Source organism: Choloepus didactylus, chromosome 6 (genome assembly GCF_015220235.1).
Source record: "Choloepus didactylus isolate mChoDid1 chromosome 6, mChoDid1.pri, whole genome shotgun sequence".
Classification (NCBI taxonomy): domain Eukaryota; kingdom Metazoa; phylum Chordata; class Mammalia; order Pilosa; family Megalonychidae; genus Choloepus; species Choloepus didactylus.
Window position 1 is genome coordinate 22,617,080 of NC_051312.1, and position 17,006 is coordinate 22,634,085.

At 34.6% G+C, this 17,006-nt stretch overlaps 1 protein-coding gene across 1 annotated transcript; it reads left to right on the forward strand.

The window, feature by feature from the left end:
* Nucleotides 1-13,613: 13,613 nt before the first annotated feature.
* Nucleotides 13,614-14,561, forward strand: LOC119537971 (olfactory receptor 8H1-like). The gene has a single exon (XM_037840632.1). The coding sequence runs from the start codon at nucleotides 13,614-13,616 to the stop codon at nucleotides 14,559-14,561; it is 948 nt and encodes a 315-aa protein (XP_037696560.1).
* The last annotated feature ends 2,445 nt before the right edge of the window (nucleotides 14,562-17,006 follow it).

The following is a 17,006-nucleotide window of genomic DNA, read 5'->3' on the forward strand; positions in this document are numbered from 1 at the left end:
AAAAATTGTTTTTTCTGTGAATAATAAAAATGAGGAAAGAAAAATAAAAATGTCATACAGCACAATACGATAGTAAGGACAAAAAATAATAACACTACCAAGAATCCCATATCGCTCCCTTATATCCCCCTCTCATACACATTTAACTTTGGCATATTGCCTTTGTTACATTTAATGGAAGCATACTGGAATGTTATTGTTGACCATAGACTCCAGTTTGCTTTGATTATGTTTTTTCCCAAATACCATCCCTTTTTTTCAACACTCTGGATGGTTGACATTCATTTGTTCTCCCACATGTGAGAACATTTTTATATTTGTACATTTGGCAGCAGTCATTGGCCACTCCAGTTTTTGCCAAATTATATAGTCCCAGTCTTCATCTTTCTTTACCTCTGGTGTCATACATTTCCCTATCCACCTGTTTCAGCTCTACTCACAGACATCTCTTTTACATATACTTACAATATTGTGCTACCATCACACAGTATTATGCTATCCATTTCTGGATCTATACAATCATTCCTGCTGAACATTTCTGTAGTCCTTCAGCATCAAATAGTTTAAGAAGTTACCTTTTAAACTTGATATTAATGATATATTAATATATTATTAATATTCATATATTCATATTGTATATATGAAATTATGGGCCATAAGTATGATTTATACCTTTTCTAAAAACAGAGTTATGCTTACCTCTTAGGATGAGTTGTAGAGTAACTCTCATTTTCTATAATCTGGAAGAGTTTGCCCAAAATGTGGATGACTTCTTCTTTGAAAGTTTGGAAGCATTTGCCTTTGAATCAAACTGAAGAGAAACATTCAGAAAGTAAATGTAGGGACAATGGAACTCTCAAACTAAAATTTGTTAATTCAGAATGTTTTTTTGTGTACTTTGTGGAAGATGAAATAAAGATATAAAAATAGCATTCAAAATTAAAATGTAGAAAAAAAATACTCTTTCCAATTCTACATTTAGTAGGCTCCATATGGGTGGAGTAAATTATTTGTCTTTTCTGTACATTTTAATAAGTAAAATTTGGGACTTTAGAAGAGACATGAAATATTCACCTCCTGTATTTACTCTTACTTTCTTTAATTTACACCATAATATTTCAAACAGTGATACCAGGTGCTAGTTCTTGAGGCATCTGAGGTACAACCCCTGCTTTAGAGGTTTGTTTCACTTTGTTGGATGGATATATTTGTAGTGATTTATGAGGTAGTTTTTTGTTGTACTTTAAGAAATACATTTCAATATTTGTGTTTTTCATGAATTATGTTGTAAAATTATAACTAGAATATTAAAATAATCTTTCACAGATATTATTGCTTAGTCATAACTAATGAGGGAATGCCTGCTAGTATTTCTTTCTCAAAGTGAATAAAATATACATACAGGATTTAACTGATATTCAACATAGGAAAAAGCAGGAAGCTGAATTCAGACAATTTACATGTCTCTTAAATACACAAAAAACAAATTTTAATATAATTTCTAATTGAGTTTGAATGGTTGTAAAGGAATTAATTCAAATATATATTAATGCATTTTGGTGAGAAAAACTTATATATTTCTATTACAAAATCTTCCTCACTCTTTTTCTACCACACCTTTTCTGTCCCATTCTCTGTCTCTCCCTCTTTTAGCCCTTTAACCTTACTCTTTTACAAGAATCCATGGAATACTTTCAAAAATATTCATTGGACAGTGTCAGGGGCAAAACAGGAATTAATAAAATAGCATGAAGCACAGTGAAAGGAAATAAAAGCATGCATGCAAATGATGCAAATAGCATCAATAAAGAGTCTAGTAAAGGAATCCACTACGTAGTACATCTTGATTAACATACACTACAGAAATTTCAGTAACATTCCAATTCTACACTTCACTAGCATGTCTGTGACAATAGTTGTTGAAGATTAAGGGCCTCTAAATTCCTGTATTAAATCAGTTTTTCCCTGAATTCCAATGAGCTTGGAAAAGCAATTTCACCCTTCAAAACCCAAGAATTACTGAGATTGAACATTTTCAGGCACATCATGTTCAACTTCATGAACATAGTGGCATTGCAGAGTGCTTATCTATGATATTCCTTAAAAGTTTTTATATTGTTTTTTCATTATATATCGTTATATATATGAAGGATGCATGCAATTTAAATATGACTTCTAATTTAATTTAAATAAAGCAAAATAAATAAAATTATACACTGAATTGTTTTCTCCATCAAAGCAATGAGAAACAAGGGGCCCCATACCAGAAGTTAGGTATTTCTTCTATAAGTTATTTATGCGGTTGTTATATAACACTAAATATATACTAAAATATCATTTTGTTGTGATTAAACCCATTAAATCCCAATATTCTATGCTATTAGGGATGAAAAAAATCCATTCCAGGGACCCACCAGGGTGTACAAAAAGAGCTCAACATCCCAGAATTTAGAAATAACCATTACAACTCAGGAATAGATGTGACTGCTGTAAGAACTTACAATCTAGGAACCTTTACAATAAGCCTTCCCCTGATAACCTATGCTCTCAGATTCAGTTCTCAGAATTTGCATATTATAGTTAGTCCATAATAATGAGATGTTATACTGTCTGTCTTTATATTTCTGACTTGTTTCATTCAACATAATGTCCTCAAAAGTCCATTCACCTAGTTGCATACCTCACAGCTTCATTCCTTCTTGCCAACACTCAATATTCCATTGTATGTATACACCAAAATTGACCATTCCGATCATCAGTCAATACACCCTTAGAACATCTCCATTTATTGAAAATCGTGAATACTGCCACCATAAACACCAGATGCAAATGTACATTCATAGGCCCCCTCTCAGTTCTTCCAAGTATATACAGAACAATAGGGTTGCAGGATCATAGGGCAACTCCATAATAGCTTCTTGTGGAACCACCACACTGCTCTCCAGATTGGCTGCACCATTCTACTTCTCCACTAACACTGAATAGGTACATCACACTTGCCACATTTCTCTAGCATTTGTATGCCTGTGTTTATTTTTGAACAGTTTATTCACACAGCTTACAAGCCATCCTAAGTAAACAATCAATGATTCCTGGTATAATCACATAGTTACGTATTCACCACCACAATCCATATGATATTTCCATTTCTTCCACAAAGAAAGAAGAGGAAAAGTGAAGAATTGAAAAAAAAGAATAATAAAATAAAATAAAATATAAGGAGAAATAATAAGAATACCACCAAGATTCCCATACTCCTCCCATAAATTCCCCTATTATTGACATTTAGCTTTTATATATTGCCTTTGTTACATTTCATAGAAGTATATTGCAAGGTTACTATTGACTGTAGACTGTAATTTGCATTGATTGCATTTTTTCCAAATCTCTTCCCATTTTTAACACCCTGCAATTTTGACATTCATTTGTCCTCCTTCATGCAAAAGCATTCTTATATTTGTACATTTAATCACCATTAGTGTCCACTCTAGGTTTTGCTAGTTTATACAGTCCCTTTCCCCTGGTGTCATATATGCCCCTAGACTTCCTTCTCCAAATCTACTCACTTGCAGCTTTGTTTAGTGTACTTAAAACATTGTTTTACTCTCTGCCACTTTGTTTTTTGGATTCTTTATCATCATATTTTATTTTTATTTTTTTTCTCTCTCTTTTTACCCTTCCTGACAGTCTTCATTTCTATACTCTTCTCCAACCTCTCTCTCCTGTTTTTTCCTATCTGTTTGTAGTACTCCCCTTAGTATTTCTTATAGAACAGGTCTCTTATTCACAAACACTGTCAGTGTCTGTTTGTCTGAAAATATGTTAAACTCTCCCTCATTTTTGAAGGACAGTATTGCTGGATATAAAATTCTTGGTTGGCAGTTTTTCTCTTTCAGTATCTTAAATATGTCATACCATTGCCTTCCTGCCTCCACAGTTTCTGCTGAGAAATTCACACATAGTCTTATTGAGCTTCCCTTGCATGTGATGGATCACTTTTCTCTTGCTGATTTCAGAGTTCTCTTTGTATTGCCATTTGACAATCTGATTAGCAAGCATCTTGGAGTAGTTCTATTGGATCTATACTGTTTGGGGTACTCTGCACTTCTTAGATCTGTAATTTTCGATCTTTTATAAGAGATGGAAAATTTTCAGTGATTATTTCCTCCATTGTTCTTTCTGCACCTTTTCCTTTCTCTTATCATTCTGGGACTCCCATGACATATATATTTGTGCACTTCATGTTGTCATTCAATTCCCTGAGACCCTACCATATTTTTCCATTCTTTCTTATCCATTCTTTTGTGTGTAGGATTTCAGATGTGTTGTCCTCTAGTTCATGAATCCTTTCTTCTGCCCCTTCAAATCTGCTGTTGTATGTGTCCTCTTTATTTTTCATCTCTTCTATTGTGCCTTCCATTCCCTTCCCGCAAGTTCTGCCAATTGTTTTTTTTCAAACTTTGAGTTCTTCTTTATGTCTGCCAATATCTTCTTCATGTCTTCATCTCTTTTGCCATATCTTCTCTCAACTTGTTGATCTGATATTTGAATTGATTTAGCATGTTTGTTTGAACATCTTTAATTGTTTCAACTTCTTTATCTCATTTGAATTCTTAGTTTGTTAATTTGATTGGGTCACATCTTCATTTCTCCTTGTGACTCATTATTTTTTGTTGTCTTGACATCTGCTTTCCTTGATTACAAAATCAGATTTTCCCAGAACAGATGACCCTATGTCTCCAGAGGAGGGTTTAGTTAGTATCAAGTTTCCCTGAGCATGAGACCCAGCAGGTTGTCAGGCTTTCCTGTGAGGCTTCTAGACTCTGTGCATTTCTTATCCTGCTCAGCTGGTGGCATTTGTCAGCCCACAGCTCCCCACCAGCATAAAGAGGTGCAGTTCCTTTAAGTCTCAACTGACCCTGCTCCTGTCAGGGGCATGGTTGAAACCCTTAGCAGAGGTAGAAAACAAACTTAAGCTCTTTCTTTTATTCCCAGCCCCTGGGCTCTGAACTCTCTGAAGGAGGGTTGCCACTTCAGCTGTACCACACCCATTTTCCACCATTTATGATATTATCTTCTTCACTTGACTCTTTCCTTTGTCTCTCAGACCAATGTGAACTCCACCCTTGCCTGGGTCATCAATGACAATTCAAAATGCCTGAGGCTTTCTCTATTGAGCTATATAAAATAGGTTAAAGTAAAACAAAGGGAAAAAAATGAAGTTACCTTTTCAGAGCCAGTCTCCAGCCCCCTCCCCAATTTTACCAGTGAAGAGCCATTGTTGGAATTCAGCTCTTTGTGCCCCTTTTCTTGAGAAAAAGCCCTTTCCAGTATTCAGAGCTCAGCCAAATTGAAAGCCATTTGTTATTTATTTATTTATTTGTTTGTTTATTTATTTTTCCATTAGCCTCACCTCCTTTCTGCTGAGAGAGAGGCTCATTTCCTGCTTGCTCTGGGTTCAACTGTATTCCTAGCTTATATACAGTTGTTCTAATTTCTTAATTAAAACTGCAGTCGGAGCTTGGTTGAGCTACCTTCCCTTGCTCCTAGTAAAAACTGGTTCTTTTTTCCACATGGAAGTGTCTCCAGCTCAGCCTGCTGTGCCAGTGGGGAAGGGGCAACAACTATGCAGAGCTTTACGTATAGTTCTTTGCTGAGATCTTGGCCATTCCACCCATTGCAGACTGGTGTATGTTGTCTGCCTGGTCATAAATGTCTGCCAAACAATTGTTCCAGACTATTTACTAGTCATTCCTTGCTGTTTACTAGTTGTTCTAGAAGACTAACTATATTCCACACCTCCCTATGCCACCATCTTGCCCCACCTCTTTTTTATTGTATTTTTATCACCTATTTCATTTATTTCCATTATAATTTTGTTATAATCTTCCTTCTCTTCACTTTAGGTTTAGTTTGCTACTCTTTGTTTAAAGATATTTTTATTCCTTTTTAAAAGTATTTAAAGCTTTAAATTTCCTACTCACCACTACTTTGCTACATCTCACAAGGTTTGGTATGTTGTGTTTCCAAATTTATTCTTCTCAAGACATTTCCTATTTTCCTATGTGATTTCTTCTTTGACACATTTGTTGGTTAAGAGTACATTGTTGAATTTCCAACTATTTATGAACATTTCAGTTATCCCACTGTTACTGATTTATAGCTTCATTCCATTGTTTTTGAGATAACACAGGATATTACTTCAGTATTTGTTAATTAATTGTGTCTTGTTTGGTGAACTAATATATCATCTACTCTGGAGAATGGCTACGTGCATTAGAGAAGAATGTGCTATTTGTTGCTGCTGGATGCAGTGTTCTATAGGTGTGTGTTAAGACTAGTTTGTCTATGTAGGATTACTCCAGTTTGCTAAAGCTACCATTATGTAAACTACCAGAAATGGATTGGCTTTCATAAATGGGATTTATTAAGTTATGAGTTTACATTTCTAAGGCCATAAAAGTATCCAAACAGCATCAACAAGAGGATACCTTCACTGAAAAGGGGCCAATGGCATCTGGGATGACTTTGTCAGCTGGGAAGGCATGTGGTTGGCATTTGTTGGTCAATTGCTCCTGGGCTGCATTGCTTCCGACTTCTGATCCAGTAGCTTTATTTTTAAGCATCTGTGGGTTCTCACATAACTTCTCCAGAACAAACTCTGGGCTTCATCTCTTAGCTTAGCATCTTCAAAACATCTTTGTATTTGCATCTCCAAGCATCTCAGAGTTCCTGTCTTAGCTTCCCTCTTAGCTTCTCCCAGGGGAAAGCTCTTTATTACCTATATTAGCTTCTCTCTCAAAATGCCTCTCTCAGTTTCTCCAGGCAGCTGGGTCTGTGTCAGCTCTCCTAGGGACTCCAGTTGTTCTTCACTTGAACAATAACTAATCAAGACCCATCTTGAATGTGCAGGGTCACATCTCCAAGGAAACAATCTAATCAAAAGTCCCACCCACAATAGGTCTGCCCCCACAGGACTGGATTAAAAGAACATGACTTTTTTTTCTGGAGTACATAGTAGTTTCAAACCAGCACAAGTATCATTCAATTTTTCTATATACTTATTGAGATACTTTCTAGATTTTCTGTCCATTATTGAAAGTAGTATATTGGAGTCACATACTATTAAGGTAGAACTATCTAATTCTCTTTCAAATCTGTCAATATTTGCTTCATACTACTTTGGGGCTCTACCTTTAAGTGCATATAAATTTATAAGTGTTATGTCTACTTGTAGAGTTTACCATATTAGCAGTATACAGTCTATTTCTTTGTTTCTCTTAATGGTTTTGGAATTTAAGTTATTTTATCTGATACTAGTTCAGCTACCACACCTCTTTTGTTTACATTTGAATGGTATATTTGTCTGTCATTTCACTCTCAGTTTTTTGAATTTCAGATGAGTTTCCTGTAAACAGCATATAGTTGTGTCATGCTTTTTGTTTTTTATCTATTCTTCCAATCTCTGACTTTTAACTGAAGACTTTAATCAACTTAAATTTAAAACAACTAGTGACAATACAGACCTTGATTTCTGTCATTTAGCTATAAGATTTTGTAAGCATTTTACCTTTTTTGTCCCTCAATTCTTCCATTAAAGCCTGCATTCATATGTATTTTATTTTTTGTATGGTGTCATTTTGAGTTCCTTCTTGTTTCTATCTGTACATATTTATCATATATTTATTTTATAGTTACCGTGTGGCTAAAAGTTGACATCTGAGAATAGCCTTGACTCTTGAAGATGATTGTATAACAATCACAATCATAGTGTGATTGTGAAACCTTGTGGGTCACACTTCCTTTATCCAGTGTCTGCATGGATGTGTAGAAAAATGGGGACAAAAACTAAATGAAAAATAAAGTGAGATGGGGGGATGATTTGGGTGTTCTTTTTTACTTTTATTTTTTATTCTTATTCTTATTCTTTCTGGTGTAAGGAAAATGTTCAAAAATAGATTGGGGTGATGAATGCATAATTATTTGGTAGTACTATGAACAGTTGATTATACACCATGGATGATTGCATGGTATGTGACTATATCTCAATAAAATGAAATTTAATTTAAAAAAAAATGGCATATGAAACCTTTAACATTCTTGCTGGATTTGATATTAACTTTTCTCAGCCTGAGTTTTGCCCTTGGCATGTGTTTCCTCAAGGCCTAAGGAATTAGACCATTTATTGGAATTTTAATTCCCCTTCTACTCACTATGAAATAAACTTTTTCCAACTTCCAAGTGCTCTATTGTATAACTTAAAGTAGGTAGTCCTTTACCCCAGCCTGTTTGGCTTACTTGTTCTTACACTGCTTTAGCTATCAATGAGATGCTTCTGACTGCAGGGAAAGTTCTGGGAGAGTAAGTCCAAGAGAGATGTCTTAATTTGGGCTTCAGTCTCCACCTATATTGAAGGATACTCTCATTACAGACACCCCATTATGCAGATAAGGATTATTTTGCTCCTGCTGGAACAGAGCAAAGATCTCACATGAAAGTGTAGACAGACTAAAAACCATGCCATGTGGTGGGTGGAAGAGGGGTAAGCAAATGTGCAACATGTTTCTCTTTTTGCCTTTAAAACTATGTTTTATTGATTCAACTCTTGCTAAATTACACCAACACTTAACTGTTTTTCAGAGTTTTGAGGAAGATGGATCTGCCATTTTTCTAATTGCTCACAGGCTCTGTAGGGAAGCAGCACCCTGCAACATCTTATGCTGACATATTATGTTGCTCAGAAGTGCTATGCCCAGAGATTTTAGATGGAATAGAAAAACATCTTGAGTGTCAAAAATTTAAATTTTCAAAAACATTTAAATGAGCAAAAATTTAGATAATAAATGACAACAAAATGCTAAATATTAAAGAAATAAATTTGAATGAAACATAAACTGTCATACAATTTTAATTCAATCATAGTACATAGCACCAATAAGTATCTTGATTCATTCTGTTCAGCAAAACCCTAGAGTACCTAAAGTGCTAGTAAATTTTTTGAGATAAGTTCATAAAATGTTAATATACATGAGACAATGACTGTGTATGGTCCACCTAATTTAAACATTCTATATGTAAAACTTTTTTAATAATTAAATCTTCCTTACATATTTTGTCCTTCAATATTTATCCCAATAGTCTTAGACAAATATTGATATATTAATTCTAGTGGGAGTTGAATATAACATGTAATTTCACACAATTGTCACAAAAGCTAGAATTCTGCAGTTGTTTCAGTGCTCTGTTCACTCATATACTACCTCATGGGTTTGCATGTGAGAAATTTCTATTAAATATTCACCTTGTGCTTGAGTATGATTTAATATGAAAAGAGCTAAAATGTCATGAATATTTTTCTTAACTAATTTTATGTCAAGATAAATTTCTAGAATTCTTCAAAAAATGTGTTAAGTTGATGAAATTGAGTGTTTGATACCATGTAGACTCAAATTCACCCTATATCCATACAAATAATTGGAGGTTGTAATGATTTGAAACTATTATTTACCCCAGAAAAGACCATGTTCTTAAAGCTAACCTATTCCTATGGGTGTAGACCTATTGTAAGTGTGTCCTTTTCATTAGGATATTCAGTTGAGCCCTGCCCCAGGTGGGTCTTAATTCTATTATGAAGCCCCTTATAATAGAGAAAATCCAGAGAAACTTAGAGAAAAGGACAACAAAGAAGATAAGAAAAAATGTAGCTAAAAGAGGAACACACAGAAGCTCAGAGAGGAAGACCCTGAAGTCAAATCTAGAAGCAGTAAAACCCAGGAGAGAAGGGGGAGACCAACATTCACACCATGTGCCTTTCTATATGACAGAGGAGTGGAGGATTCCTGGGGAGCCTGCCTTCAGAGTCTGGGTAGCTTCTTGTTGATGCCTTGATTTGGATATTTTCACTGCAACAGAATTGTAAATTTGTAAGATAATAAATCCGCATTGCAAAAGCCAACCCCTGTCTGGTATATTGCATTTCAGCAAATTTAGCAAGTGAAAACAGGTTTCAGTACCAGAAGTGGGGTGCTGAGATTGCAAATACCAAAAATGCTGGCACAGCTTTATAAATGGGTAAGGGGAAGACTCTGGAGGAATTGAGAGATGCTTGACAGAAAAGACCTAGATTGCTTGGAAGAGACTACTGGCAGAAATATGGATGCTAAAGGCAAGTGTAATGAGGCCTTAGGCAGAAATGATGGATGTGTCATTGCCAACTGGAGTAAAGGTGATTTTTGTTTGAAAGTGGCAGGGAAATTGGCAAAATTGATGTCAGATGGAAAGCAGAATTCAAAAGTGAAGTGCTTGGATATTTAGTTGATAATATTTCCCAACTAAAGATGGAAAGTGCAGCCTGGCTTTTCCTTGCAGCTTATAAAATGTGAGAGGAAATGGATAAGCTGAGAACTGAACTCTTGGATACAAAGAAATCAGAAATTGATGATTTGAAGTATTCTGAACTTTCAGAAAGTGAGTTCCCAGAAAGTAGTGTCCCATACGAAGACTAAACTGAATGTGGAGCCAGTTAGCCATTTCAGTGCAAAGCAGTATTGGAAATGCAATTGTACAGAAAGGATTTGTGGAAGAACATATTGTCTGATGGTTGGGAAATCCTTGTACTAAATGTGAAACCAACAATTTTTTGCAAGATGGTTTGAAGCTATTATGTACCCTAGAAAAGGTCATGCTCTTAAAGCCAATCCATTCCTATTCATGTAGACCTATTATGGGTAGGTCCTCTTGATTAGGTTATTTGAGTTGAGTTCTGCCACTGATGGGTCTTAATCCTCTTACTGGAGTCCTTTTTAAGGGAGAACATCCTGAGAAGGACACACAGAAGCTAAGTGAGACAGAAGCTAAAAGAAAGTAACATGCAGAAGCTCAGAGAGGAAACCAGTGAAGCCAGAAGCTGGAAGCAATGAAACCCAGGAGAGAAGGGGGAGAACAGCAGATGCACATGTCCCTTTCCACACGACAAAGGAGCTGAGGATAATGGCAAACTGTTTTCAGCATCCAGGTATCATCCTGCTAATGCCTTGATTTGGACATTTTCACAGCCTCAGAATTGTAAACTTATAAGGTAATAAATCCTCACTGTAAAAGCCAACCCATTTCTGATATGTCACATTTTGGCAGCTTTAGCAAACTAAAACAGAGGTCTATTCAAAAGTGAAGTCAAGACTTTTGTGGATAATTGTAGAATGTAGTGAACAGTAGGTTAGGATTTTTCATATGTTTGTCATTCAAAATATAGAAAAGGGTGGGAGGGCAGTAGAGCAACTATCTTAAAGTAGCTAAAAACAACAAAAAGAGAGCACAAGGAAGAAGAATACTTTTCAAAAAGTAAATTAAAAACATTAATATAATGAAATTTCATATATTAGAAAAAATACTCATATTAATTATGAGTAATAAATTTCTCAAAAATGAAACATAGTGTGAGTTAAAATATAAAATCCAATATATTACCTTTTTCACAATTTTTAATAAAATAATGTAATGCAAAACATTAACATAAAAAGACACTAAATAACTAATTTTGCACATTTTTAAGATTCCATTTGTCTAAACCTCACTTCTTCCAGGTGTTTGTATGACTTTCTACCTCACTTCCTTAAGTTTGCTCAAATGTGAACTTACCCCTGAAGACTACCCTGAAAATCCATGTTTTAAGATAACAAGCCCAACCGTCTCCATGCATCCCCTCCACTTAGTTTTTCTCCAAAGTACTTATCACCACTGACACACACATACTAGGTTGTTTATTCTTCCTCACCCCACACTACAGAATGTAACTGTTATCCATAGACACCCTGCTCTTCCTGAAACTGCACAGCCCACCCCCTGCCCAGGGCCTTTGCACTGGTGTGTCCCCTGTCTAACACTTCCCACTCATGTGTTTGTGTGACTAACTCTTCCCCCTTCAAGTCTATCAAATGCCAAGTACTTACTGCCCTGAAAACAATTTTCCAGTTGCCTTCTCAGGTCCTTGCTTCCAAGTCACTCATGCCCTAACCAGTCTTACATTTTCATGGTTTTCATAATGCTCTTCACATTCTAACATGCCATATCATTTGCCTCTGTATATTTCTTTGTATCTCACAGACAGAATATGAGCCTCAAGGGGACTTTTAAATATAAAAGTGCTTCATTGCAAAAAGGCTCAGTTTTAAATATTAAAAAAGGGTTGTTTTGTTTTTTTTTTTTTCCCCACAAATGTTACTCTTCCATCCCTGGAGGTTAATTTTCTTGTCTTACAGCCACAGATTAATTATTTCTCCAGAAATACCTTCTTTTTTACTCGGTCATAAATTAGAGCATCACGAATGAATACCAAAAAAATGGTCAACATTACATGGCTTCCAGGTGAGGAGAAATTCTCTGGCACACACTGTGGATACATTAGTCTTGGGAACATGCCAAGCAATCTTCCTTAGATATTGGTGCCATGGATGACTGAATGTTGCATTATTAATAATCTTGAAAATAAGAGGTCTCAGGTTGAAAAGCAAGAGATACTCTGCTCTGTGTGTCTGTGTTCACAGTAGCGCCCAGGTTACATGTGAGAAATAATTTCCAGGTAATATTTCTATTTGACCAGGACTTGGATAAAATAAAATTGTATGCAACTGGAACACAAGTTTTCTCAAAGGAAACAAGTAATACATCACAGAAATTTCAAGCTCCTTTTATGGTTTACATACTATGTGTAACACACTTAAGGTTCTTTAACTGTCTAGACTTTTGGCTAATGTTAAGTATTATTCTTAAAGTTAGAGCATTTTAGTTTATCTGAAAAAATGGGGATGTTATTAGAAGTACCAGAATATATATTATATTATGTTATATTATATTATATTATATTATATTATATTATATTATACATTTAGCCTACACCTAAGAAGCCTGGATTGTGGAAATACAAATATAGAATTGATGAAATCAGCATCATCAAGGAACATACAAATATTGAAATTAATTTTTTGGAATAAATATGTCTTTAAATAATCACATAAAAGCATACCTTTTAAAAATTGGTAATAATAGATGGTCTACAGGTTTAATACACTACATTAAAGAAGCCTAAGGTATTAAACTTCTGATCTGTCATTTATACAAAATAATACTGGATACAAAAGGACAGTAAATAATGCAAAAATCATCTATCATTGATTTTTATATATCTAACACTTATTTCTGTGTTGCAGAGACTGTAAGTAGGAATTTAGTGTTATGAGCCTGGTCTCTGGATTCAACAAATCTTGAAAGACTCACAAGGCCAACAGTTAATGGTGTGACTCTAGATAAGTTACTTAACTTTCTGTGTCCTTTTTCTCATCAAAAACATGACAAGTGTCAAGATCATTCTAATTATGCCATATATATATATAAGCTTCTATTTTAAAATATCCAAATGATTCATACAAAATATTTATTTGGCCACCAAACAGATATTTACATTCATATTTTGCAAACTGCTTTTTATTGTGAATTTCTAGAATCACCACACTAATTTTTAAAAACACAAGATAATTCACATAATCCAAATCCTTTTTGAAGTTCTTCATTCTAAGTATTATCTATGATTTCTCAACAGTTTACAGTAGTTGAACACTATGAGAAGTAGGAACAATACAAATGTGGCTGACTTCATCCTTATGGGGTTAACAGACTCTGAAGATACTAGGCGTGCCCTCTTTGTGCTGTTTCTCCTGATTTACCTGTTTACTGTGCTGGGGAATACAGGAATGATACTGATAATTCGACTGGATCTTCAGCTTCACACCCCCATGTATTTTTTCCTCAGTCAGCTCTCCTTCCTTGACCTCTGTTACTCAACGGTCATCACACCTAAAACCTTAGAGAACTTACTCACTTCCAACAAGTATATATCATTCACAGGCTGCTTCATCCAGATGTACTTTTTTGTTTTCTTGGGTGCCACTGAATTTTTTCTTCTTTCTTCAATGGCCTATGACCGCTACATAGCTATTTGCAATCCTCTTCAGTACCCAGTTGTTATGTCTATGAGACTTTGCTGTACCCTCATCACTGGGTCCTATGTGATTGGATTTACTGACTCCTTGGTCAATGTTCTTTGCATGAACCACATGCATTTTTGCAGCTCCAATGTTATCTATCACTTTTTCTGTGACATATTCCCAATTTTATCCCTTTCCTGCACTGAAACTTATGACACCGAAATCATGATATTCATTCTCTCTAGCATAACTGTAATGGTGTCTTTTATCACAATCTCTGTGTCCTATGCATCCATTCTGTCTACCATCCTGAAAATCAATTCTGCTTCAGGAAAGCACAAAGCCTTCTCTACTTGTGCCTCCCACCTCCTGGGAGTCACCATCTTTTTCAGCACCATGATTTTTACTTATTTAAAACCAAAGAAATCCTACTCCTTGGGAAGGGATCAAGTGGCCTCTGTGTTTTATACTATGGTGATCCCCATGCTGAATCCACTCATTTATGGTCTTAGGAACAAAGAAGTGAAAAATGCTCTTATTAGAATCATGCAGAAGAGAGAAGACTCCAGGCAATTTAAATGACAGTGACACTGAACATTTAAGCTAATCTTTTCTTTCTTTACTATTTGGGTATGTATTTTTGTCTCTCCCTAAATACAGTAGCTTCCTTTAATAGTCTGCATTTCTTTTGTGCCATGATCTACCTAACCATACATGATCTGGAACATTTACAAAAATATGTTTTTAGAAATGTACATAGTAATTGGAAGCCATGAAGCATGTGTTAAAATTGTGGTTTAAATATATGATATTTTGTACACAACCAATGTGCAAAACAAATGTGATTTCATCTTTCAAACTGTATCATAGAATTCCTCATGCATGCTCCAAGTTCAGATAATTTCATATGGAGAGTGGTATAGTCAGTCTCTTTTATTATGTAGAGAAGTAATATAGCACAACAGTAAAGAGTGCTGCTTCAGAATAGATAATGCAAGTCTTAGCAAATAACTCACTACCTTTCCCCCTATGTAGGACATAATTCTCAGGGATATAAACCTCCCTATCAAGGTGGGACATGACTCCTGGTGAAAAGCCTGGACCTGGCATCATGGGATTGAGAAAGCCTTCTTGACCAAAAGGGGAAAGAGAAAGGAAAGAAAATAAAGTTTCAGTGACTGAGAGATTTCAAATGGAGTCAAGAGGTCATTTGGGAGGTTATTCTTATGCATGATATAGATATCCCTTTTTAGTTTTTAGTGTATTAGAATAGCTAAAAGGAAATACCTGAAACTGTTGAACTGCAATCCAGTATCCATGATTCTTGAAGATGATTGTATAACTGTATATAGCTTATATTGTGTGACAATATGATTGTGAAAACCTTGTGGCTCACACTCCCTTTTTCCAGTGTATGGATAGATAAGTAGAAAAACAGGGACCAAAGTAAATGAATAATAGGGAAGGAGGACATGGGAAGGGGAATATGGGATGTTTTTGGGTGTTCTTTTTTACTTTTATTTTTATTCTTATCTTATTTTTATTTTTTGGAGAAACAGAGAATGAAAATGTTCAAAAATTTATTGTGGTATTGAATGCCCAACTATATGTTGATACTGTGAACAACTGTACACTTTGGATGACTGCATGGTATGAAAATATATCTCAATAAACTTGCATTAAAAAAGGTCTCATCCACAATTGGGCTGATCACATCTCCACAGAAACAGCCTAATCAAAAGATCCCACCCAAAGTAAGTCTGTATCCACAAGAATAGATTAACATTCATGGATTTCAGGGGTACATAATAGAGTCAAAGCAGCACAAGTACTATTCCTACATTTGCTATAATGTGCATGAAGTGCCTTTCTTTAATAGTCATAATATAAAATGGGAACAACTAAATTCACATTACAAGATTTTACTAAATTTATACAAGAAACAATGTGAAAATTATTTAACTTGAAATGTTTCCAGATGACTTAAAAATGGAATCAGTCAAACTTTCATTTCAAAGTTGTCTCACAGGGCTTCCTTTTCACATCAAATTATTTGTTGCTATTTCCTGTCTCTGATCCCAATCCAGTAGTCCCCAGGAGCAGCGATGAAAGAGTAGCAGTAGGTATTCTGGAGGTAGATGTCTTTTGCTTGCCATCAAAAAGAGTGCAATATCTTTTTCTCAATTTCTTCTCTAGAGAAACACGTAAAAAACTTCCTTTTTTTTTTGTCTTTTGCAACTTGTTTTATTATTATTGTCCTTATTCAAATTGTAACTTAATGACAAAATATGTTGGTTTTCTATTCCATTCCCACAATGTACATTGGCAGATTTTGAAGATGTACTTCTGGTGTAAAGAAATCATGACCATTTAATTAATATTTTATATTTGCTTATTTAGTCTCTAAAATAACTAAATATCACCTAATGGTCACTAATAAAATTATTTATAAAAGCTACTGCTAAAAGGATTAAACCACAATATTTGCCACTAAGTAATGTTTGATTTTTGCTAATGTTTCCTATGCCATCAGTTTGTTTCTCATTCAGTGGAATGCAAATAAAAAATAGTGCATGTCAAAACAACACATGCACACAAACATATAAAAAAATAGTTAAGGGTTATAATGTACAGGTTTTCTATTCATAATGATGGAAATATTTTGGTAATAGATGATGGTGATGGTAATATAGTGAACATAATTAACAGCATTGATTATAAGGGGAAATGTTAGTATACATGATAACAGAATAAAATTTTTAAACAAGTCTCTGGAACATACACTACAGAAACAGTGAAATATACTTTAAGCCATGGATTATTATTAATAACACAATGATGAAAATGTGCTATCATCAATTTTAACAAATATTCCAAACCAATGCAAGGTGTTAATAATAGGTGAATGGGATGGGAATCCTGTTTTTTTCTTTCTTTTTTTTTTTTTTTGCATGATTATTCTGTAAATAAATGACTTCTCTAATAAAGTAAAAAAAAAAAAAAAAACATGTATAGAAGGCAGCCAAA